The 26188-nt window shown below is 47.5% G+C and overlaps 1 protein-coding gene across 2 annotated transcripts in view; it reads right to left on the reverse strand.

Moving 5' to 3' along the window:
* The window catches only part of LOXL2 (lysyl oxidase like 2), a 70986-nt gene that overhangs the window by 40174 nt on the left and 4624 nt on the right, over positions 1-26188 (reverse strand). For both annotated transcript variants that reach the window (XM_045535474.1, XM_045535473.1), the window contains exons 2-3: positions 9078-9501; positions 5676-5851 (exon numbers count right to left, since the gene is read on the reverse strand). In XM_045535474.1, coding sequence (XP_045391430.1) covers positions 5676-5851; positions 9078-9432 — 531 coding nt within the window. In that variant the 5' untranslated portion in view covers positions 9433-9501. The remainder of the gene's footprint in view (positions 1-5675; positions 5852-9077; positions 9502-26188) is intronic.

Here is a 26188-nt window from a genome sequence, read left to right on the forward strand (position 1 = left end):
TACGAGCGCGTGACAGAGCAACGTGCGGAGCTGCCGGGAGCAGAGCTTTGCCAAGCAGGGCATCTGGGTTTGTCATCTAGTCTTATCGAATGCTTTTTCCAACTTGTCCACCGGCACAGACAGGAAACACAGCCTCTCGATTTAAGAGCCTCTGAAATCCCGGGAGGTTTGTTTGGGGCTCTGTTTTCTGGGTTTAAAAGAGATTTATTTGTTCATTTGGAACCAACGATATTTCATATTTCATTATTTGCTCCTCCTTACCTCCTTTTAAGAAAGTTTTGAGGACTGACCTCATTTGCTTTCTATGCAGCCAAACTTCTGTTTTACAGCACAGTGTCCAGCAACCCAAGAAGGGTCAGTCACTGCACACACATAGCTGCAAGTTCCAGTGTCCGGTAGGACTAGAACACAGGGGCCCTGCCTTCAACTCTGGGGTCCAAAACTGAGAATACACAGCAAGATGTCCGGGACAGCCCGTGTACGGAAAAGGGGAGAGCTGAGACCCTGCCGGGTGAAATGAACCAGGGTTGGTGAATCAGTGCTAGGGCCAACCTAGCACAACGCTTTATAGTATGTGAAGACTTTTACAGGAATCATCTGATTTTTTTAAAGCACTTTTATAGAAATCATCTGTTTTTCCCCCTACAGAATTTATAAGACGACCTTATAAATGACGAGTGCAGGTTGTGTCATTCTGATGGAGAAACCATCGCTACATCGGATTACAGACCATCACAGCTGGAAAGGATTGAATTCAACCCGCTCAGCTCTTGCCCAGTTGAATTCAACACTTGCCCAGTATTCTGGCTGCTGCTCTATAGGGAGCTTAGGGTCCAACCCTGCGAACTTCCCTTGGTTTTTGTGAAGAAGGTGTGATTTTTCCCTCCTCTAGAGGGGAATTTACAAAGTGCCAAGGAGCCCCCCAAGGATGCCCTGAGCAGATGTAGAAGGCATCCAGGGAGCACAGTTAGCTCATTAAGTGAAATTCCATCAGCCAGGCTCCAGGGCTTAGTGACTCACGCCTCTGGCATCCCAGAGTAGGATGAACTTGGTCTAGATCGATGCCATTTTCTTCCCCTCTCTGCTTGGAGAATTCCAGTGTGCTCTGGAGGAGGCACAAGCCTGGGAGGGCCATCTGCAGTGGTCTGTGATCTGTCCCTAATCTCCAGGAGTCAACAAGGGTGAATGTTATACAGCCCAGCCACTGCCCTGCAGAGCAGGCATGGGAAGGGGCGGCAATGTCTTCATCCCATTTATCAGCACGGTGGTTTACAGCTGGGGTCACAGGGCACGGAGAAAGCATTCACTGACACTTCATTTCTGGCTCCTTTTGAACTCGAGGACCTAGACTGGGGGAAGTCGAGGGAGGGCTTTAACTCTCACGCTTTGGTGTGGAAGAGTGGAGGGCGCAAAGCCTGCACCTGGTTTCAAGGCCAAGGTCGTGAGGGGCCAGAGAAGAGGCAGGGAGAGAGCCTGAGCACACAACACACACGCCAGCAGTCACCCCTTCTCTGTGTGTGTGTGCACACGTGCAACACATGTGTGACACCACTTTACTAAGTGGTGCACGCTGCCAATATCCAAACAAGGCTCACCCGCTACAGGGATGATGCATTTTCATAGGCACAAGGGATCTTGGAATTTGGCAATCACTTTAATCCCACTTCCTTTCCCTTGTAGGCACCAGACCACAATATTCCTGGCAGGAGGTTGTCCAGTTCCTTCTTGAACTCCTCCAGTGATGAGGAGCTCACCACCCCCTGTGGGCTTCCACTGAGCTGAGATCTACCTCCTGTTACCTTCCCCTCCATCTTAGCTCCGGGAGTTGGAATAAATTATAAACACTCTTCTGCACAATAGTACTTCAAATAGTTGAAGAGAACCACCATGTCTCCCCCCGTATCTCTTTTCTTGACAAAAAGTCTTTAGTTCCTCATATGATGTGGTTTCCAGACATGCCTCCATCTCGCCGGCCCCTCCTCTGGGTGACGTGGTTAAAAGCTGGACCCAGAACTGACTCCTGCACTCGGTCTCAGGTATTAGTCCAAAAAGCAGAGTGTAGGGAACGAATTCTACCACGAAAGCAGTTGTATTCACTTTCTTAGCAGCCATACCATACTCTTGGCTTATACTGAGCTTTTAGTCAGTCATTGCCCACTCAGAGATTTGTTTTTGTTTTTCTTTTTCAATAATCAATGATTTTTTTAGTCACTTTCCATAAAGCCTGGACTCTGTGGCTGATTTTTTTTTTCCATGAACATTGATCTAGGACCTTATATTCATCCCTAATATGTTACAGCTTGGGCCTATTATTTCAGCCTACTGTAGTTTTTCCAAATCTTCATTCTATGATTTTTTATTCCAGCAATTCCTCCTGGTTTTGTATCTCCTATATATTTTATCAGCACGCATTTTAATCTCCATGAAAATTCCCGATACATGGGGAATCAGGAGCAGGGCCCCAGGGCCCACTGTCAGGGGCCATCCACTGTGTTCACACTTATGAGTCACCAGTTTGCCCTGTGGTGTCACTACTCAGCATGCTATGACTCCACCTAACTGCACGTCCACCAAAGCTGCGTCTCTTCCTCTTGTCCACAAAAATTTAATAGGCAGCATTTCTCGAGCTGAGAGGAATGATTCCATGACTTCAGCTACTGACACCATGAGGTATTTCGGAGAAATGTCTCCATATCCCACAAACAGCCCTTGTAGGTGGTCTGGGCAGCTCCCTGCCCATCAGCCCAGCACTGCCAGGAAGCATGAGTCTTAGCCACAGAGCCCTGAATGCAAGAACCTTCTGGCAACTCACAAAGGTTCTCCTCAGACATTCTGAGGTCTAGGCCCTTTCATGACCTACTTTCAGCAGCTACCAAAGGGAAGAAGTGACAGGGCACCAATCATCAATGAAAGTTCCCTCAATGTCTGTGGTTGGGGAAGAAGGCTCCACCCTGGCTTGTGGGAGCCAGTTGATCTGTGGGGCAGCAAGAGGGAGGCCTTCTAGGAAAATGCGGAGCATGGAAGGGCCTTTAAACCAGACGTCCCCCACGCTGCCCTCTTTGGGTTTCTGTAAATTCTCCAGGGTCCATGCTCCTTGCCTCGGCCTGATCTCCCCCTCACCCCCACTTTCCCCAAGGCAAACATCTTGTCTTTGCGGGTTCTAAGGTCTGGAGAACAAGGGCCATGTTTGCTTTCTCTCCTGATGTCCCAGGCCACAGTGCATGAGCAGCAGGTCCTCAACAAACGTCCAGAGTAAAGGTAGATGCTAAGCTTTCCTATCACGGAATCCCAGCCTTTCTAGGTAAGACAGTTCTCTCCAACATAGTTTTTTCAGCCTTTTCTATGCTTATTTCACCCGCTTAAGGTCCTGCTCTTGATATGACCTGTTTTATATCCCCTTCAAATGTGAAGCGTTGGAACTGGCGCATAGTAGGTCCTCAATAAACATTTATCCAGTGAAGTCCCGCTCCCAGAGTCCTTTTTCCAAAATCTTTTTTTTTTCTAGTGGCAAATGAGTCTACTTGCTTTCTCAGCCTAAAACCCAGTGGCATTTTGGCCCTCCTTCCTTTTACTCAAGCCATCAATGACTCTCTTGTGCCAAGAAGCCGGGGTCTTTACTTGATACTCCACGTGGATTACCCTGAGGTTCTAGGTTGAACAGAGGCCCACGAAAGATGTTGTAATTAAGCTCATTGTCCTACGACGCAGGGCAATGCTATGAAGGAATGATTTGCTCCTATGTGCTCTGCACTGCTATTTAGTTTAATATTTTATCCTGGGAGATTCTCCACCTAAGGGGTTAATGACCTCTGGTTTGCATTTCTGGGGAGAAGAAAATCTTAGAGCTGGTTGTTCCTACTAGGTGCCTACAGTTTATCTATTGGATACAATGATGAATAAGGTATAGTCCCTGACCACTCTCCAGGAGTTTCCAATCTCGTGGGAGAGAACAGAAACATATAAGAGGGTACTAATTATTCTATTATATGAGGTTAAAAAGAGCGGAGATAGAAAGTTTTGTGAAACTGGGTTGGACGAGCCCACCCTCTAAATCATAAATTTTGTGGTCAAGCAAAGTTGTCATCAGTGATTGGAACACTAAATGAAGTCCATTGACTCTATAACAATCTCTATAGTGATCACCAATAAAATAGCAGATTTGAACATTTCAGCTAGAAGTGGTCTCATCCTTCCAGCTGAGCTAAGGCTGGAAAGCCTTTCCGTGCTATAATGCAGGCGTGGACGAGTTCCCAGTGTGCTCGATATGCTCTGGGAACATATGAGAAAAGAGCAGGACAGCGTGAGTCACGAGAGTGAAGCCCACAGTCTGGGCAGAACCTCCTCTGCAGCCCAAGTAGGGCAATTTCAAGTCACCTTTCCTCCCTCAGAGCTGGGGTCAGCTGGAGGCCAAAGCACAGTGATAGCTCCTGGGCCTGGCTTCTTGGCAAATCCCATAGTCCCTTGGGGTGACACCCAGCATGCTCCTTGGGGATAGGAGTCTTGTCTGCCAAGTCCTCCAGTCCTAAGCCCCACATGTTTTGCACATACGAGTAGTGCAAGAAGTGCTTATTAATGTAGTTGTTTGGGCAAAGAAAAGCTCAACCTCAGATTTAGCCATAAATGTAGAAGGAGGGTCATCAGATTGGGATCATCTGGGAAAGTTTAAGAAAAATAATCTGGTCCCATAACGGAAAATTCTGAGTCAGCAGGTCAAGGGTGAGCCCCCAGAACCTGCATTTTTAAAGTGATTCTGATCCCCAGCTAGATTTGGAAATGGTCCAGTTGTAGCTAGCTTCCAAGATGACCTCCAGGGACTCCATGTTCTATATTCACACCCTTGAGTAATCTCCTCCCACCTCATAGCAGGGCTTGTCTGTGTGATCAGCAGAATACGGCAGAAACGAGGGTGTATCGCTTCCAAGCTTAGGTTACGAAACACTGTGGCTTCTGTCTCATGTTCTTTCTCTCATTCTCCTTTGGACCACTCGCTCTGGGGGAAGACAACTGCAGTGACCTGAGGCCACTCAGGCAGCCTAGAGAGGGGCCACACAGACAGGGGCAGGGGGCTCCAGTCTACAACCAGCAAAACTAAAACCTGATGAATCGGCGTGGGAGAGATGCCTCAAGCCCTCACGATGACCTGACTGCAACTGCATGAGAGACTCTGAGCAGAATCAAGTAGCTCAGCTGCTCCTTGGTTCCCGATCTTCAGAAACTATGTGCCATTATAAATGCTCACTGTTTTAAGCTACAAAATCTGGGGGGGAGATTTGTTACGCAGCAATTGATAACTGCTACATTTTCCCAACCCAAAGGGCAAGCTCCTGCACATGGAACAGAAGGTGTTTCATGCCCATCTTTCTAGCTTCAGTTCCCACTGCTCCCAGATGCACATGGTACTCTTGCGTGCTACTGTCTGCTTAACCCTGGTCTGCACCCTGGCATCTGTGTGCCTTTGCCCAAGCTGTTCTCCATGCCTGGAACGCCCTTTCCCTACCAATGGCATCGCATTCTCCAGAAACCCTTCCCTGAACTGCCCTTCCACCAAATCCCGTTGAATTCGGTCCCCCTCCTTAGTGCTCACACACACTTCTTGCAATCAGGAGGCAAGAAGTGCATTCCACGGAAGAAGAAAAATGCTCATATGAAGAAGTCATCAAGAGAATATGACTTGCCTCTATCTGGTTGATCAACGAATTGTCAAATTTGAACCCAGGAATCCTTTTCTCACTGCACACCACACCGACATCCTCCGTGTGCTTGCAGTCGGTGACGCCCCAGCCGTTGGACGAGCAGGCCGCGAGGGTCGCCTCTTTGCCAGTGCAGTAGATGTTGTCCAACCAGATGGGCCCTGAAGGAAGCAGAGAAGAGAGAACCAAGCGTCACATCAGTGCAGGTTTGAGTCTTTGGGGGCACCAGGTTCTTACGTGGAAAGAGAATTCTTTTCTAATTTAGGCAGCTATGTGTGGCCTTCAACTGATTTTTATTATGTTAAGATATCGCATATAGTTCTAGACCATCTGGATTCCCCTGCCAGAGTAGGCAGCTGATGTGATTTGAGGATGTGGTAGATTGAACACGATTAGGACAGGAATCAGACTTAAGCCTGGAAGTCACACAGCACAGTGGAAAGAGCTTTGGCTTTGGGTACTAAGCTTGGTTTGAATTCTGGTTCTACCACTCAGCTGTATGGCCTTGGTCAAAGCCCTTTTTCTCCTCAGCAAAGCGGGGTTCACAAAGACACTTGAACAGCAGAGGTGTGTGCAGGTTACAGATGATACATACCACGTGTCTAGCTTATTGCTGGCCATAATTACTCAAACATGGTAACGACGATGATGATGATGATGATGATGATGACTTAGTGATGCTGACTATGGCACAAGCCAGCCTCACCTCCCACCTGCAGCAGAGGCCAAACTCTGACCCCTCAGGAAAAAGTTAAGCTATCTTGCAATTCAGAGTTGGAAGTTACGAAGGCATTTTCACGTGCTGCCTCCTTGATCTTCCCATCTGTCAGGGAAGAGGACAAGGTGGCGTGATTATTCCCATCTCCCCACCGAGCCCAGAAGCTGGACCTTGGCTCCCCATCCAGTGCTCTTCTCACTGCCTGACGTTTCCCAGCCCTGATTCAGAGACAGCCTAGCTGGACTGACCCACATAGCCACTGCTTCATGTTCCCAGAGGCCACCATGCAACTCTACTCACTTCCTGTTCTTTTACTCACTTGCACGAAGCAGGGAATTCAGTGTGCAAAGACCAGAGGATTAACCACAATGAGATACCAACTCATACCCTTAGGATGGCTATATCAAGAAAACAGAAAATAACAGTGCTGGCAAAGATGTGGAGAAACTAGAACCCTTGTGCACTGCTGGTGGGAATGTAAAATGGCACAGCTGCTATGGAAAACAGTATGGTGCTTCCTCAAAAAAATTAAAACTCAAATCACCACATGATCCGGAAATTCCACTTCTGGATATACATACCCAAAAGAATTGAAAACAGGGTCTCTGAGAGATATTTGCACACCCATGTTCATAGCAGCATTATTCACAATAGCCAAGAGGTGGAAGCAACTCAAGTATCCGTGGACAAACTGTTCTACGCATGCAATGGAATATTATTCAGCCTTAAAAAGGAAGAAAAACTCTGACACATACTACAGCAGGGATGAAGTGTAAAGACATTATGCTAAGTGAAATAAGCCAGTCACAAAAGGTAAATACTGTATTAATCAAATCACAGAGGCAAAAGTTAGAATGGTGCCGCCAGGGCCTGGGGTGAGAGGGAAATGGGGAGGGGTTGCTTAATGGGGACCAGAGTTTCAGTTTTGCAAGATGGAAAAGTTCTGGAGATGGATGGTGGTGACGGCTGTACAACAATGTAAGTGTAAGTGTACTTAACCCTGTTCAACTGTGCACTTGAAAATGCTTAAGGTGGTAAATGTTGTTATGTGTATTTTACAACAATTAAAAATAAAAATTTTATAAAGTGCTAGAGGGTTTTCAAGTCATGATTTCGTTATAAGTGCCATTCCAAAATGAAAGAAAACAAAACCAAACCTCTCATTCTTTTCGCAGCTCCTGTTAGGAGTCTACAGACTAGCAGAATCCAACAGACCTGGGCTCAGATTCCATCTGCTTAACCAAGGGTGCTTCCCATTTCCAACCATGATGGCCAACAAACAGGTTGCCATGGAGACTCAGTGAAGTAATGTATGTGCCCAGCACACCTTCAACCTCCCTGTCCCCTTCCTTTTTCCAGAAAAGCAATGAATTCTGCTTCCAGGGCATAAGGAAAAAGCAGATAAAAACACTCCCATTGCAGAGATTAGAAAACCAAGGAGAGAAGCCGAGGCTCTTCGAGGTCAGGGAGGACACACGTCCACTATCCTGACAGCCAGGTCCTGCTGAAACGTGTCTACTCTGACGGCTGCCGGTCGGGGCTCAAACGAGAACTCCTCGGACGCTTTGTGAGGAACAAAGAGCTGATTGAAAACATCTGGGCTGAGGTTTTCCAACTGGTTTCTCAGTTTGGCCGGGTTTCCACGCCGTCAGGCTCCACTGAAACATATGCTCCCTAATCGATTGCTGTCTCAACAACAAACCAATGTTTGTTTTGCTAAGTACTAGCAACGGAAAAGACCCTCTGCATTTTTAAGCAGGGCCTCTTCCTTGGAACATTCTGCAGTTAAGTTCCTGAAGCCACAGAGACGGTGAGAGACAGCGGTACCCTGCTCCCTCTGCAGTGAGAGATCCCCCTCGCTAAGCGCCAGGAAGCGGCCGGCACACAGTTAGAGATACCACGGGGCCTGCCCCAAACAGCTGCTCTCTTATGCACCTTCAGTGGACCCCCAATACTCTACCCTCTGCACGTGCTTGGTCAAGGATTTTTTTCTTACATGGCAGATAAGTAAATCTGCACTTAGCCCAGGAGAGCATCACCATGCATGGTCTACTCATTTAGTCTGATTTCATGACAATGTTTTGGTTTCTGACCCCTTTATGCTTAGCGCCCACTGACTAGACTGCCCTGATTCCAGTGCAACCAGCTTCTGGGTCTGCCAGCTGGAATGCAGGGTGCTTCTAGACACAGTCCAATAGATGCCACCTCAGAGCTACCAAGAAAGCAGTCCTTGAGACGCAAGGTGAGACTCGAACTTTGGACACAGAGGCCATTTCAATCAGAGGCCGAATTTCATTTTACTCCTTGGAGTGAGACACAACCTCTCCCGGCAGGGCCTGTGCCTTGGAGAGAGAAGCACAGGCTGGTTTCACCCCCTGTCTCGGGCCACCCATCATCCTGGTTTGCCTGGGACAGAGAGGTTAAGATGTGAGACTTTCCATGCTCAAACCAGGACAGTCCCAGGCCAATCAGGATGGTCACTCCACCTGTCCCCACACCCTCCACCTTCCCGCAGGGCACAGCTGTGTGGGCACAGGAGGATGGCACCCCAGGTGGCATTTATGCTTCCTGGTGCTCACGGCCCCTTCACCAGGCTGACCTCACCGAAGCCGGTTCCCGGGCCGTGCCGGGTGACACAGCACTCGGTTCCAAAGCACAGAGCGGCTCACCTTCCCCCTTGCCATAGGAGGAGCTGGCGGTCCAGGACTTGGCCTCCACGTAGCCCAGCTCCCGGCACACGACGTGGGCGGCGTGGATGGAGAAGTCGTCGTCGCACACGGTGCCCCACTGGCCGTCGTAGTACACCTCCACGCGGCCCTCGTTGTGCTTCCTCTTCTGCCCCGCCAGGCGCAGCTGGATCTTCACCACGTCGGCGGGCACCTGAGGCTGGTGGTACTCGGGGGCCGGCTGCTGGAAGTACTCGGGGTAGTAGGGCCAGCTGTCATACTGTGCCAGGCTCGGGGAGGGCAGGAGGGCCAGCACAGCCACGCACAGGCACAGGCTGGAGCCCAGAAGCTTCTCCATCCTGTCTCAGCCGAGGATGCCACCGGGGCAGTGAGGAAGGCCAGGCGAGGCGGAGGTGGCAGGAGCGTCCTGGAAGAGAGGAGAGAAGCGGGAGGATCAGACGTAGGGCTACGGGGACCTGTGAAACACCCCGTCATCTCCCAGTCCTTGGCTTAATACCAAAAGCTCTTCCGTTCTGGACGCCAGCCCAGCTCGGCTCCCACCTCATGTTTCCACCGTGCACGTCCAGCACCTCCCACCCGCCTTGCCCACCCGCCTTCCCGTCTCTCTGGAATGCCGCGCTCAGTGGGGCTCCTGGCAGGGAGCCGGGCACGCTCACCCTCAACTAGAAGAGGTTTTAGAAAGACCACGGAGATGCAAGCAGAGTTCAGGGCATCTAACAAAGGCCAGTGTCACACCCCAGGGCTGGCAACACAGGGGACCTGGTGCCTCCCTAGGCTTGAAGGGCCCCCCAGGGGAGGGAGTGGGTACCCGAACCAGCTTCCGGGGCCACCTCTTAGGGGCTGTGGCCTTCACCTGAGGGTCTCAGCACCAACCCACAGCAACCTCGGGGAAAGGGAGGCAGAGTAAGTGCCTGACTCACTCTCCTCCTGGCCTTGAATTTCTTCCTGGTGCCTCCTACTGGGCAAACCCAACCACACCCAGCCTGAAGCCACAGGTGAGAGGACCCAAGCTGAGGGACCCACGTGGGCCAGCCTCCTGGGGCACAGGGGCCGGCGGGGGAGGGCAGCAGGTCTGAAGGGGTGGGCACAGGACAAGGGGCTCAGGTCAGCGGCAGAGACCCCTTCTTATACGGCTCTCGGACAGGGCTCGTCTTTAGTGGAACTGTGTTTCTGCAGCCGGCAGCCTCGGAGAGCCAGCCATGTCTCACCCTCAGAGAAGCCAAGGATGCCCTGGCGACAATTCTCTTCCTTCTCGTGGTGTCTGTCCCTGAGGGGTGCCAGGGGCTGCGACCAGCCTGCTGTTAGCTCAAAGCAGAGGCATTAAGCTCTTTGAGGCCAACACGAGAGGGGCCAAGCAGCCATGGAGGGTGGGCCAGGACAGTCTGAGTTTGGTTCCTCATTCTGTGCACTAGCTGTGCACCTCTGGGCAACTACGTAATATCTCTGTGCTTGTGATTCCTCGTGTATAAAATGGGGATAATAATCCTATTTAGCTCACAGAATTGTTATGAAGATTAAATGAACAGCACCTAGAAAATTCTAAAGGAGTATTTGCTAACTGAACTTTAAAATCCTCAAGGTTTTGCTCACCATACTCAGTGGGGCCTACCTCTAAGAATTCCAGAGTGAGGTCACATAGCAAGAGACCTTGTGTACCTTGGTCCTCTGTCATTCAGAGAGAGAGAGAGAGAGAGAGAGAGACTGTCTTAACAGGGTTGCAGGTGTGTCTCGTGGAAGAGGAAGTAGGTTGGGATGTGGGGCCCCAAAGGGCTAAACCAGGATGAGCAGGTGGAAGCTGACGGGGCAAAAGGTATTTTCACATCGTGTGGCGGGGTCGGCTCATCACGTTCCTCGCTCACGGCATGCTACCGTGGAGGGAGACTGGCTAACTTTCCCATAGTCAGAGCTGTCCTGGGCTGCCCGTGGAGGGATGATCTGCCTCGGACGAGGGCAGTCCCATGTCTGCGGGTGGTCAGCAGCGCCCAGTGCCCCAAGGTGGATGCTGGGGTGGAGATGCCAGTGCTCGGGGGACACTGGGAACCCAGGACTTTGGAAGGCCCATCACCGGAGAGCCGGCCATCCTCACCCTGTGACTCACCAGCAAGGCCAGAAAGCAGGGGGGAGTCCAGCCGTAGCCCCCTGCAGACCACAGCCTGACCAACTAGCAACATGGCTCTGCAGGAAACAGTGTCCCGGCCACATTCACTCCCATCAAAGCACACACGCATCCACAAACTCAGCTATGTCTCACGGGAGCCCTGGCGGGTAGAGGAGGCAGGTATGATTAGGATTCTTAATTTACAAGGGAGAAAATCACGACCCAGAGAGGATTAGGGACTTTGCTAGAGTTGCACAGTTAGTGCAGGCGGCGCCAGAACGGGTCACTCCCAACAACTATCACGTGTGAAAACTGTGCATGTTCAGTCTGGGATACACAAGCCTTTGCAATATGTCACACACACCCCTACATCGTTGGCTTCAGTCCCAATGACGGTGTCTCTCTTCCCTCACCCCAGCCCTCCCATGGCACACGTCCAATCCTATCAGCCTTTGTTGGGCTCCAGTTTCGCCACCTACAGCGCAGTTCCTCCCTCCAAACGGCGTTTGTCACAGTCCTTCCCAGGTCCTCCAAATCAGATCGAATGTCTTTGTGATTCCCTTTCAAATTGCATTCTGCTTGTGCTTCACACTGTTGTCATGTCTGGCTCTGCCACCAGACCCCCAGCCCCAAGGGACAGAAATCATCTCTTTGTCATTTCTGCACAGCAACACATCTGTTTCTGGGTATGGCCGACTAGTTTGTATTACGTAAGCTTCCTGCCAAGAACAACTAGGAAAGGTAGATAAAATACTAGAAACATGTTTGAACACGTAGGGAACGTCTGAGGCAGCAGGGACTCAGGGAGCCAAGACTCTGGAGAGACCCACAGGGCATGGGTAGGGGGAGGGCTCACACTTGTCTCTGCTGCTCCCTGGAAGGCATGTGCCGATTCCACGGCAGTCAGCGGCCGGCAGGCTGAGCGCTAACGGTGGGTCCCCGAAGGGCTACAGTCCAGAAGTCAGGGCAGGGAGTTGTTAGAAAGGTCTGACATCCACATAACTGGAATCCCAAGAGAGGATGTGCAGAAGGAATATTTGAAGAAATAATGGCCAAGAATTTTCCAGAATTGAAAAAGATAGCAAGCCCAAGCAGTGTAGTTTACAAAGAAAACCACATCTGGGCACATCGAAATCCAACTGCGGAGAATCCAAGAAAAAGAGAAAATCTCAAATGCAGCCAAAACATAAAAAGTGCATTGCCTTCGAAAGCACCAGAAAGACGAACAGCTGGCTTTGCAACAACCATAAGGAGAGGGGAGGATGCAACAGGCGTAACATTTCAGAGGGCTGAAAAAAACAACAGTCAGCCTAGAATCTGTACCCACTGAACACAGTGAAGGTGAAATGGGGACAATTCACACAAACAAAAACGGAGAGAGTTTGTCCCCAGAAGATCCACAGGATGGAAATACTAAAGGGAGTTCTTCAGGCTAAAGGAAAAATAATCCCAGATGTGAGCGTGGAGGTTTAGGAAGGAATGAGGGCATAGAACAGGAAGCTGTAGGTAAATCTAAATGAAGACCAACTGTGTAAAACAGTAAGAGTGTCTTGTGGGCTTTCAAATACATGTATTATTAAAATGCAAGGCACAAAGGCACAGAGGGCAAGAGGGAATTAAATGGAGTTAAAGTGTTTTATGGATCTTGTGTTGTCCGGGAAGTGGTGAGAGTATCATATACTATCTTCTGTTAGACTTTAGAAAGTCTCATAGATGCATGTTGTCGCTTAATTTACAGTAATCACTATTCAAACAATAAATAATGAAAAATAGTACAACCAACAGGTTAATAAAGGGGGGAAATGATAGAGTTATAAAAATATGTGATTCATCCAAAACTAAAGCAATAAAGCAACATGGAACAATTTGTCACAAATAGAAATAGCAGAAAGAGGGTGGATTTAAATTCTATCAGTAATTACATTATAGGAAATAAATACTCTAATAGAAAGGCAGACATCATCAGAATGGATTTAACAAAACCATCCAGCTTTACGTTTCTTACAAGAGATGCAAAGGTTTAATGTAAAAGGATGGGAAAAGATACACTGTACACTCATTACAAGAAAACTGGTACAAAGTCAGATAATGTTGACCTAGGACAAGAAACATTACTAGAGACAGAAAGGGACTGTTTATGATAATGAAAGTGTCAACCCACCAGGAAGATGTAACTCTTCTAAATTTGTACGCAGAGCCTCAATGTATAAAATAAAATACTGACAGAACTACAAGGAAAAAAATACACAAATCCATAACCATAGTGGGAGATTTTATATGCCTCTGGCAGTAACTAACAGAAGAAAGAAACAAAAAAATCCCGGCCCCGAAGATGTCAATGACATGATTAACAAACTTGACCCAATTCACAAGTTTCCATAAACTATCCTCAACTACTGTAGAAGACAGGTTTGCTTCGAGGACACATGGACCCTAAATTGGGTTATAAATCTAGTCTCAACATATTCAGTGACATCATACAGAACGTGTTGTCTGTCCACAGTAGCACTAAGAGCTGCAAACCAACAATAAAAGAACGGCTAGAACATCTGCAAATATTTGGAAATGATACGGTTAATCTTCATCCAGCTCACAGTACCAAACTGATTTACTCATTCAACAAGCGTTCGTTGAGATGCTACTACCCATCAGGCCCTGCTGTGAGTGGAACAGGAGTGTTCTTTCCCTCGCACTGACGTGAACCTGACAGTCTAGCTGGGGTTCGCCTACTGGACGTCATGGATGGAACTACCTGCGTCTGGGTGACCTGGCTTTGGATTCAGGAAGGTGTTCCTCTTCTACGCCACCTCTTTGTGCTCATCTTACAGAAATTAAAGACAGAAAGAAAGTCAATGACTTGCCAAAGGTCACACACAGTGATTCACAAACTGCTAACATTATAAAGCACCCCCCGTGTGCGGGCACTGTTCCCAATATGGTGCTCTAGTGTTTTAATTCCCTTGATGCGGTAGACACTGTTACTATCCTCAGGAGGAAACTGAGGCACAGAGAGGTTCGGTAAGTTGCCTAAGGTTGCACGGATGGTACGTGCAAGCCAGGATCTGGCTGTGGGTGGCACCTGATGCTCTGCTGTGTCCCCCACCACAATGCTGTCCTGCTCCAGCCCGGCACTTGCCTGCCCTTCCGTCCCTCCCCAACCCCCCCAAACAAGGGCTTCAGAGTCTTCTAGAGCTTCTAATCTTGTCCCAGAAAGAAAGAAAAAAAAATGCAGTCTTGAAATATTTTTTAAAAGAAATCTTAATCTCTGGATTTGTATATCTATAAACTATTCCACCCATCTTCCTGGATTCTCCAAACTGTGGGAATGGCCAGCGTTCAACTCTTAAATCTTTCTTAGAGAAGAGCTCCCGAATTTTTTTGCTTCTTTTGTGGGGCCTTCTACTCTCTCCTCTGGGGGATTGTAACATATCAAACTCAGCTGCTTCTCTCTTTTTTTAAAAATAACTTTTAAGGTTTTTATGTCCCTTATAGTGAAAGCTATGCAAGCAGATGACAAAAGTCTGGAAAATGCAAACAAATAAAAGGAAGAAAATAACTTGCAATACCATCATCCCGGGTAACCATTATCAAAATCGTGTTGTATATCCCTGCCATCTTTTCTCTGCACGTATTTTCTTTTAAAAAATAAAATCGTTTTCTACATATTGTTTTATAAACTGCTTTTCACATTGAACAGTATATTGCAAACATTATGCCTCATTGAATATTCTTTTATAAGATTTTTACTACTTAGTATTCAATCTTATAGATAAACAATAATCACATTTCTGAATTTTTGACTGCTATAAACACTGTTAAAATGAATCCTCTTGCAGCTGAGATTTTGCACAATGTTGGGATAATTGTGAAATTGCTGGGCCAAAGGCTATATAAAAAGTCAACACTTTTGCAAAACTGTATTAACTGCCTTCTAGAAAGACGGAACCAATTTGTACCTCTGCCAGCAGTATGTAGGTTTCCCCCAAACCTCAAAAACTCTGGCTGTGACCATGTTTTTAAGCTTTCCTCCAACTGATAAGCAAAAAAGCGTATTTTGTTTGAATGAACAGTCCTTTTGCTACGAGAGACGTCAAGCTCCTTCCCTCCCCCATGCTTACTGGCCACGGTATTACTTTTTTTGGAGATTATGACTTCCTGCCTTTTACCCCTTTTTCTATTAAGGTTTTTCCATATTGCTTTGGAAGATGCATTGTTCACATTGGTATCCACTCAACCTCAGGAGGGAAAAACTGCCAGGCATTCCGGGTGACCAGGGACACCACTGCCTTGTTGGCCCTCGTTTCCCTGCCTGGCCCCAGCCCGAAGGTCAGGAAGGGGCTGGAGAGGCTGTGCCAGGCTCCACGGCAGCTGAAGTCCCCTCTCTGCCCTGCTCACGTTGCTGACACAGAGAGGGATGCTGTTGGTGAATGGGCACCCAACTGGGCTCCCAAGTCTAGCACAGTGCCTGGCACATGTTAGGCACTTATTTAAAACAGGTAGGATAATAACAGGGTCAGAGAAGACTCCTCATTCCTGGGAGAGGCCCCATTGATGGTGGGTAGAGCCACAGTATCATTTATAAACAACTGAGAGCTCACAGAGGCACCAGAATGGAGCACCAGGCAGAAGTTCTGAGGTTATAGTTCGGCTGGCACAATGAGTGGGCTCTATCACACCCAGAAAATCATTTTCCCCTTCTTTGGTTTTTGTCTCATGAAATAGACACCTCCATTCTGACCTGTGTTAAATGTAATCAGCGAATGAAAACAAAGCCGGGGAGAAACTTTATGACCCTATGGGGAGTCCCACCTTGGCCCGTGCTGACTTCTCCAATCCCAGCTTCATCACAGAGAGCGATCACCTGGACCTGCGGTGGGGGCCTTGTGTCAACTCTCAGTTGTGAGAATTCAGAAAGGAGAAGGAGCGATGATCTGTCGCCAGAGCTCAAACAAGAGAGAAACTCCCTCTGCTTTTGCCATAACAATAAATAACGCGTTGTTTTATACACTGCTTTTTCCAGGATAAGATGATCTAAAGAGAGTGAAAGATGGCATTTTTTTCATTGAACAATTGCAGGGTTGTTGACCAGATTTTGGTCGCCCCTACGATAAAAGCTCCCTCTGTGGATTTAGCCTCCCAGGAAAGCCAGTGGAGAGGGACCTTCGGCTCCCTCATCTTCCACTGTGTGGACCCTCCTGCCTCCCGAGACCCTCTTGGTAATTATTGGCACCCCTGCTTCCATGGACAGGTGATGTTGGGTGTCTCAGAAACAGAACACGGCGTCTGAATCCCGCCTTCCCCACTTTTTAGCTCTATTCATCTGGGGGCAATTTCCTGTGAGAGCCTTGATTTCATCCTCTGAATATGGAAATAACCTTCCTTACTGGGGTGTGTGTGATGATTAAATGAGATAACATGAAAATCCGCAGCATACTGCACAGACTCATTCACGTTATTAATAGTTTCCTTCTTTCCTTCCTTGGAACCCAGAACCTCTGACTGGGGGGAGCTCTGTGCTTTGTACCCTGTAAATATTTACTCAGTGGAGAAATATAAATTTCTATTCAAATCTTCACATCCTATTAAAACTGCCTTTTTACTCTGACCTAATTGGAAAGCAAGCTGATAAATCCATTCCAAGTGAATTTATTAAGAAATTTAAGGCATTAAGGAATAAATTAGTTATTTTTAAGGAGAGGGGACTTTTACATTTTTTAACAAGGAACTCCCAGATAGGAATTTCTACTGGTAGAATTGGAACTACTGTGAAATGCCAGGAGTAAGGATGACGGGATTTTTCCTGAGTAGGCAGAACTTTCCAAGGCAGCTCGCCTAGGTGTCTGCTTGCCTCGGAAAATCACTCTAAGTAGCAAAGGTGGTAAGGGGATGTTGGCGTAATTTGTGGGAAACCAAGATCTCCTGGATCAGAGAATCTCTCCCCAGCAGATAATCTAGGTTTGTCTCCGGACAAGAATCATAGAGGCAGAGCAAAGCACCGCTGATTTCCAAGGAAACGTGCCAACTCGGCTGCACACACCTGTTGACCCTGAAGGGAACCCGCCCTTAAACACGTGCTGGGCACTGACATCTCTAAAGAGGCTGTCAAGGCCAGAGACAGTGAGCGCTGCTGACATTGAGGAGAGAACTGGGAGCCTGTGATTGCTTCTGCAGGGCCCATGGAGAACAGCAATTCCTTAAGTGCCACCTCCTCCAAGAAGCCCGCTAGGGTTACCTCCAACAAGGCCTGTGGCTGGGCTCAGGAAGCTTTAGGGGGTCAGGCATTATCTCCTGCTTCAAGAGTAGCAGGCACCTCAAGCATACTCCATTCCCAAACAGGGGTCTCAGGAAGGAGTAACAGAACAGGCTCCAGTTTTCATGATGAACAGTATATTAGAAGGTGCTGAGAGGCAATGTGTTACATTTAACCTTTAGAGGTCTGGTAATTTTATCAGGCAAAGATTGGACGGAGCACTCCCACAGTAGTTTCCCCCAGCTATAAACATAAAGACTTTCTTATTCTCTGCCTGTTTTGTGTATTTATTTACTGCCCGCTATTCTAAAAAGATGACATCTACTTCTATACAGCAACCTGGACACCACATGGGCTGGTGTTGAAGGTGGGATTCTCTTAAAAAGAAAGTTGGATTTCTAACAAGAAAACAAAACCAATATTTACTGATTACCCATCAATATCAATCTGTGTTTGGTCAGTATCAATCCCCATGTGAAAAGTGTTTGACAGGTATTAATTCATTTCCTCCTCCAGTCAAGACGAGCGCTGCCCGATAGAAACATGGTGGGAAGCACATGTGTGATTTTTAATTTTCTAATAGCCACATATGAAAAGTAGAATAAAATGGATGAAATTGATGTTAATGATACATGTTATTTGATGCAGTATATCCCCAATATTATCGTTTCAATATGCAATCAATATAAAAATTACTAATGAGAAATTCTGCATTTTTTTGTACAAAGTCTTTGACTAGCACATTGCAAGTGCCCGGTAGCCCCACGTGGTGGTGGCTGCCATGTTGCACAACACAGCTTCAGACAGCCCTCTGAGCACAGAACCATCAGCATCCCTAATTCCCTGAGGAAAAAGCCAGGGACAGAAGGGCTACATGATTTTCCAATGGTCACACTGCTACAAAGTGTGCACCCAGGCCAGCCAGCCAACAGAGCAGACACCTTTATTCACTAATCATTATTATCCCTGTCCCTGAGACAAGCACACTCTGGTGCATCCGGCATTGCCCAGCAACCAATGTTAGAGATAAGTTCTCTATCTACCCTTCTAGACATTTGAAGACATTTAGAGTGATGGAAGACACATTTCTCTTTTTCACACCTGCTCTATCTACGCTCAGTCAGAGATCTTTATTTCAGAAAAGGAATCAAAAAGGCCGGTAAGACACCTCTCTGATCCCATAGTTGGGAGAGTTTTTAGATGATGACAGGAAGATCTATTCTTGGCATTCACCTTGGAAGACCTTCAAGGGTGTCACAACATCGACAGCCCAAGAAGAGTCTAAACCAGCAAGGTTGCATCAGCACACATGGAAATTTCGGGAACATCCTCTACGCTGAATCCAGGCAGAAAGCAGTCTGCTAGCTAGATCAGCGGGAACAAAGGAGACATATGCCGAGAATTTCAACAGCCCATGTCACACATACCAAACCAGGCTCAGGTTTCACAGGCACTAGGGGTATGGTCTGCAAGAGGAAGGCTCACCTTGGAGAGTATTCTGTTCAAATCTCATCCGAGTGAAGTCTGGGAACTGTTGTAGCAGATGGTCTTAATTATTCACGCAGTTGAGCCCAGGAGTGGGTTATAACTCAGGGCAAGATGCCTATTTGACTGACACAAAGGAGAGCCAGTGAGTGCCAGAAAGAAGTTGGCTGTGACTGGCTCATCACAAAGACGGAAATTATTTTCCCAATATTTTCTCACTGGGCTCTTGACTAAGTGGCTGAGGACATTCTTACATTCAATTCAATCCATTTAAGGATACAATGTTCACACGGTTGATACTAGTATAAGCTTTGCTAACAAGAGGTACTGTAGCCCCGGGTGTCTGAGACATATGAGGAAAGAAACTTGGCATCACTGGGACTCAGGGTCCAAGGTATTCCTGACAAACACCAGCTGGGATCAGCTCACCTTGCCCAGGGCCTTGAGCAGTGACCCAGGCAGACCGCCACACACCCTTCGTCCAAGAACAGGCTCAATGCTCTGCCATCTTGCCACTGAAGTAAGCAGCATGGACTAGTGGCTTCAAGTCACGCAGAACTGGATTCAGTCTCATTTCTACCACTTAGTATCTCTGTGATCTCAGGCCCATTGAGATTTTCTAAGCCTCAGTATTTCATCTATAAAATAGAAAACTTTAAAAACAATGCTTTTAAGGAAAAACAGGGAACATCTACTTTTCAGGACTGTTATAAAACTCAAAGATCATGTTTCTTAAGTTCCTGGCCCATCGCAGGTGGTCAAAAAAATATCAGCTAATGTATCTTTGTTCAAATAGACGCTGCCTGCTAGATTTGGATCAAGTTATTCAAGCACCAACTACAGTTTCAATTGATACTAAGCTGCATACTGCAGTTGGTTGGATTCAATTTTGATCTTCAACCTCCCCAACTGTTATTTGGGGAACTGGGCGCTACCTAGGCTCAGCCTAGGTAGTTCTTTCTGGATTCTTCTCCTTGCAACAACGTACTTAAAAACTAGAAATGTACATTTGCTCCAAAGAATACACAGTATCGGCAAAAAACTTAACTATCTAAATAAAAAGATATTTTCACATGTGCTGCATAAACTAGGTAGGTACAAAATTGTGCTAAGTCTGTAAATAAGACTTTCAAGTAGGGCTCACGTCAACCAACGCTTGCTGGTCTTTGCTAGGAGCTGGGGAGCAGGGTCTGGTCACAGGGACAGGAAGAGGTTCTAAACCTTGATCTTGCTCAAGGTTCTTAGTTGATCATGAACAGTGCTGTTTCTGTTGTCTGACACACATCACTCGTTGGAGGACCTCTTTAAGCCCTGAACCATCTGTCACCCTAGAAACTTTCCAGCACATTCCAGAATCCCTGATTTTTATGATTCTAGGAGAGGCTTGTACTGATAGTGGATAAGTATTTGAAAATATTTTATGATGATTACTTAATTTTGCCCCAACAGAGCTACAGGAGGAAGAGGATAAAATACAAAACTGGAATTTCCAGGGTCCTTTCCTTAGGCCACCATCTCGACAGGGTGTCAGTCAGTGTGCCCAGGAAGGAACGTGAAAGTCCTACTCCATACAATGCTCTGAGTATCAAGGTCTTCCTGGAGGCAACTCAAATTTCTTTCTTCCTCCAAAAGCAGTCCCTTCTGAATCGCTTCATTAACTCCCTGAACAAGGCATTCTGTGCTGTAGAACGCACCTGCCCACTGACACTTTCTGAAGTGGCCATGGGCTTCCCTAGCGCATTCCTAAACAACAGGACAAACCCGAACCATGGCCTCTGACCACTGACACCTGACACTGTGCCACTCAGTCCAATAATGCCCCATGTGAACAAATGATTCCTAGTCAATAGCAATAATAATTCCTAGTCACACACAGCTAAGGGGCGAAACACACTGGGAGAATTATACACTGCATTTGGACATCGTGCTCTTAGTTCTTCAAACTGCCCTACACAACGGGATCCTCATAACTGTTCCCTCCCCCAGCATGAACATCTGGGGCAGAGGACTCTCCGTCGGGCTTCCATGGGGCCCACTTTGCATGACTGGCCCAGCTGCTGCCAAGGCCCCTGGTAGGGGGGGAAATGATTCATCCCCTCCCGGCACTTGCTCCACATCTTATGCCCTGGAGCTCCCAGCAACAGCCGTGCCTGCCCCAAATGTGAAGCATCACACAAACAACCATACCCTTCCCAGCCACAAGCAGTGGCCCACATTGCCAAGGGCACTTGCTTCCGGCAGTGCAGCCCAGCACTTGGCTGAATTCTTTCGCCCAGACAGCCCAGACAGAATGCTCCGCTCAACATCTTTGCCAGATGTCTGCATTGGGGTCAGGGAGTGGGGTAGGGGCTCTCTCCTCCATTGGACTCCCCCTCCCTGCCTTTCCAGCCTGGGATTCCCGCTGGGACCAACAGGAGTGATGAATGGTCCTCATTCATGGCCCAGAGCGCCTGCAGGGTGGTGATCCCAGCTGCGGTCCCAGCTGTGGTCGGGGTGCTGCTTCTGGCCCCACATGGAACACATTCCTTTGTGCAAAGAGGCTATCTTGGGAATGGGGTGTGCTTGAAGAATGAGGGAAGCGGGTGGGGGACCAGGAAGCCCTTTTGAACCACCTCAGAAAAGAAAGGAGACTTTGACACCAGGCTTGGCCAGGGCTGGCTGGTCCATTTGGCTCTTGGCCAAAGATGCTATTTCTGGCTATGGAGCAGGAATGTTGAGGGCACAGCGAGATGGGGAGAAGGTAAGCATACAAAACTGAATTTTTTCCAGCCTCCCAAAAGAAGCCTTTGTCGGCATAATTTGTTGTGACCAATCGGGGTCCCCCACAGTTCACCACTGGCTCCAGGTGGAATTCATTTTGACTAGGCTGTTTCCTGGGGAGGTTGAAGGCACAATTTCAAACACTTTCAAATGTGCCTACTGGAGACTCTCAGATTGGATCGGACAGTAAAAGGCAAATATATGGTATCTATATGAGGCACATGTCATCTCTATAGCACGTAGCCAGTAAAAAAGGAGCAGGGAAAATGCGAAATTAGTGATTCTGATTAAAGGCAATTCGGAAAGTGATTGAGATAGGGGTACCCATTGGGTTCAAATGATCCAACTTCTACCTGCTAAAAAAAATGCAGACATGGTTTGACTACAGGATACACGTAATAATTGGAAGAACATGGTGCCAGTACCCGAGTGGTCCTGGATTCAAACGTGGCTTCTGCCAATGGAGAAAAGTCTTAGGATCTTGATGGGACACATAAGAAGTAAAAAGTGCCCAGTGCAGTGACTGGTTCATAGTCAATGCTCAGTGATTACAACCATAAAATTAGCAACAATCTGGACAAAATCCAAGAGGGGTATCACCGTACCCATCACCCACTCTTAAAATGCCTCTTGGGTAACAGGCTGTCACCATCCTCCCCTCACCCTCACACTCTCAGACACCAGAGCTAACGATCTATAGCCAAATTGGTCTGTAGCCAAATTGGTCATTTCCCTGCCACTTTGAGGAAGATATTAAAGTCCACAGAAGGCAGGCAGGGGAGGAGAACAGAAAGCAGATCCAGAATGGCAGGCGACCTTGGTAAGCAATCCAATCCCGCAAACGAGTCCGGGGGTTTCCAGGGATGGAGTCCACTGTATGCACATTCCCAGGGGGGAGTGCGGAGGGTTGGTCCAGGCACAGGCGCTGAGATCAGGAGGGGCCCAGACTGTTGGGGATAAGATGAGTGTTCTGGATGAAAGATGTTGGGAGCCCCGGGCTGGAGGGAGTGCGCAAACCAGTTTTTCTCAGAGATGACCCATCAAAAGTGGTCTGGGAGGCGCTTCCTGAGCTCAGTCCCTAAGTGACCTCCTCCCCAAACCCTCCCTGTTTAGCTGGCTGTGGGCTCCTCAGGTGGGGCTCCTCGAGGCAGCCCTCGCCCTTGGCTTTGTGCACCTTGTGTATTTCCAGAAGCTGCCAGGCCAAGCTCATCCAAGCAATGCAACCTGGGCCAACAGTCAATGCTCCAGGCCTGTGCCTGTCCCATGAGAACCAAGCCCAGGGAGCCCAGTGATGGAGGCAGCAGCCGGTGCAGAGACCACAGCCACATCTTCAGGTTGTCTGTAAATGCCTGGCAACTCAGGGGAGTCAGGTGGGAGTGCCGTTCTAAAGTTCATTAAGAGCTCGTGATCTGGGACTTCTCGGCCCGTCCGGCACTGGCTCCCATCCAGGAGCCCAGTGAGCATAGCCCTAGGCACCAACTGCCACATCTTGGAGGCTGGCCAGGCTCGGCTGCACAGTGCCAGCTGGCCCTGGGTCACCAGTGAGCATGCATCAAGGTAACGGCATCCACAGCGTAGTGCCATATACACAGAGACCTGCAAGTTCTTGCTCTTACTGAGGGGCACAGACTTTCTTAGCTATCTTTGGAGCTGATCAGTGCTATTGGTGCTGATCACAAGCCTCTTCTGGGCCTCCTCCTAAGAATGATTCTAATATTCTCACTGCACCTGCAGATGCGGCTCCCACTACGAGAGGCCGCCATTCTCTTTAGCACGACACAAACTAGCTTCAACCTGCTACCCTGAGTTCTAGCCACACTGACTGTGTGCACGTGGTTCCACTGCTTTCACACCTCCCTGCCTTTGGACTTGCCACTCCCTATTCTAGAACACCACATATCCACCTTGCGGACACCTGGTTATGCACAGCCTGGTTCCTAACAGGCTGCAGACCGGTATCATGTCTCAGCCCGGAGGTTGGGGACTGCAGTTTTAAAGAACCAATCTTACGATTCGGCATGGGCGTGCTGCAGCACACCAATTCCAGGTAAGCTTACGGATGGTCTTCCTCGCCTCATCTGTGTGGCAACAGGCCCAGACTGCACACAGTCTTGGGCTGCACTCTACGGCTGCTGTTGGCACCAGGCAGGCACCATGGGGTTGGTTTCCAGGCATCAGAATATTACTCTTGACCGGAGATTTATTTTGAAGTAAACATGAAATATCATGTCTTATTCATTCTTGTGTCTCCCACAGGGACTGGCAGGGTGTCTAGCACATAGAAAGTCACTAATAAATCATTTTAGTTACAAAGAGAGAGAGAGAAGACCAGGCGGGAAGGGGAGAAGGAAGGAAAGGAATGAGGTAAGAAGACAGGACATGGCCAAGGAATATTTCCCTCAGGGAGTAAGACTCATGTTCTTGCAGAAGCTGCCAGAAACTCAGGAGTTCTCCAGGTGGATTCAAACCCCTCTGGCCGAGGAGCAGTCTAGAATGATGCCCAGTGGTGATGCCCTGACACAGCTAAAACCGCATCCCTCAAACAGGGTGAACTCCCTTTCCTAGACGTTCCAAGGAAAGAAGCTGCTTAAATCTCATAACTAATCTGGTGGCCTTCTAGATTAAAAACTGTTTTTCAAACATCTCTTGCAAATCCCCTCATGGTAGAGAAAATTAACATACAATACCAAGATCTTGAGGTTTAGTTGAAGCAGCTGTATTAGAGCATGAAACGATGTGAAATCTCTTGCTTTGCCTTTAAATTCATGCACTCTTGGTAAAGTCCTATTTTTGATCTTGGTGATAGTTACAAGGACATGCTCACTTTGTAAAAGTTCATTCATAACAGGTATTTGTACACTTCTGTTCACAGCAGCATTATTCTCAATAACCAAAAGGTGGAAACCATTGTCCATTGATGGATGAATGGATAAACAACATATGGTCTATCCATACAATGGAATATTATTCAGCCTTAAAACATGAATGAAATTCAGATACATGCTACAACATGGATGAACTTTGAGGACATTATGCTAAGTCAATTAAGTCAGAAACAAATGAACAAGTACTGTATAATTCCACTTATATGAGGTACCCAAGAGTAGTCATATTCACAGAGAGAGAAAGTAGAATGGCAGTTGCTAGGGAGTGGTGAGAGGGGGAAACAGGCAGCTGGTGTTTAATGGGTACAGGATTTCCATTTTCGACATTGAAAATGTTCTGGAGATGGATGGTGGTGATGGTAGCACAACATTGTAAATATACTTAATGCCACTGAATTGCACACTCAAAAATGGTTAAAATAGTGAATTTATATTATGTATATTTTACAGTAAACACAAAGACAAGAAGAAGTTCATCCAGGTATATGCTTAGGATTGGTGTCATTTTACTTATGTATGCTTTTTTTTTTTTTGAGACAGGGTCTCGCTTTGTCCCCCAGGCTGGAGAACAGTGGCATGATCAAAGCTTGCTATAACCTCAAACGCCTGGGCTCAAGTGATCCTCCCACCTTAGCCTCCCAAGTAGACAGGACTACAGGTACATGCCACCAAATCCTCCCAAAATCCTCCTGTGATTACAGGCACCACACCCATCCCTATGTATGCTACTCTTGAGAAAAAAGCTTACTTTAAAAATGTGCTTTACTCAAGTTTACATTTGTTTTAGAAAGATATTTAGAAAAATATCTTTCTTACTAGATCTTTGCGTCATGCAAGAACTCTGAAAACCTGTGCTGTGTTTATCCTGGTACACCAACGGTATATCAGGACAAGGCTAGGGGTGGAAGAAGTTCGTGGATCCAAGTTCAAGAAGAATATTACGAAGAACTTGCAAATGAAGCTGTTCACGAGTCATCAACGTAAGTTATCTTGCCACAAAGTGTATATTTTATTGGCTAGCAGCATTATTTTTGCAGGAAATCCTCTTAGCATTATGTTGACTTCAAGGGGACATATGAGAACCGTTGCCACAGGACATCCACAGGGCCTGCTGAGTCTGCTTGTCTGACACAGACTATAGCAACGAAAAAACTAAAAAGAAAACATCAGCCGGGTGCAGTGGCTCATGCCTATAATCCCAGTACTTTGGAAGGCTGAAGAGGTGGGAAGATCACTTGAGGCCAGGAGTTCAAGACCAGCCTGGGCAACATAGTGAGATCCGCCCCCATCTCTACAAAGAAGAAGAAAAAGAAGCTATTGCCACTTGCATATAATAATTAAATCTAATACTAAAAGTATCCCAAGTGATGGGATCAAAAGGACCTGAACAAGAAGCATTTACTGATCACATCCTCATTATCTGCCAAGTTCTTGCTCTAACGTCCTCATCTCCTACACACACCACTTGCCTGGTAATACTTTTTCTGCCAAGGAAAGTGCAACAGATTTTTTAAACCTCTGGATGGAAATCTTACCTAACCTGGCCCTATCATGCTCTAACACTCTCACACAAGTGGCTATGCTGAAAAAGGGGTCCTGCTGCCTAGAGGCTTCT

Source organism: Lemur catta, chromosome 22, assembly GCF_020740605.2.
Source record: "Lemur catta isolate mLemCat1 chromosome 22, mLemCat1.pri, whole genome shotgun sequence".
Lineage (NCBI taxonomy): Eukaryota > Metazoa > Chordata > Mammalia > Primates > Lemuridae > Lemur > Lemur catta.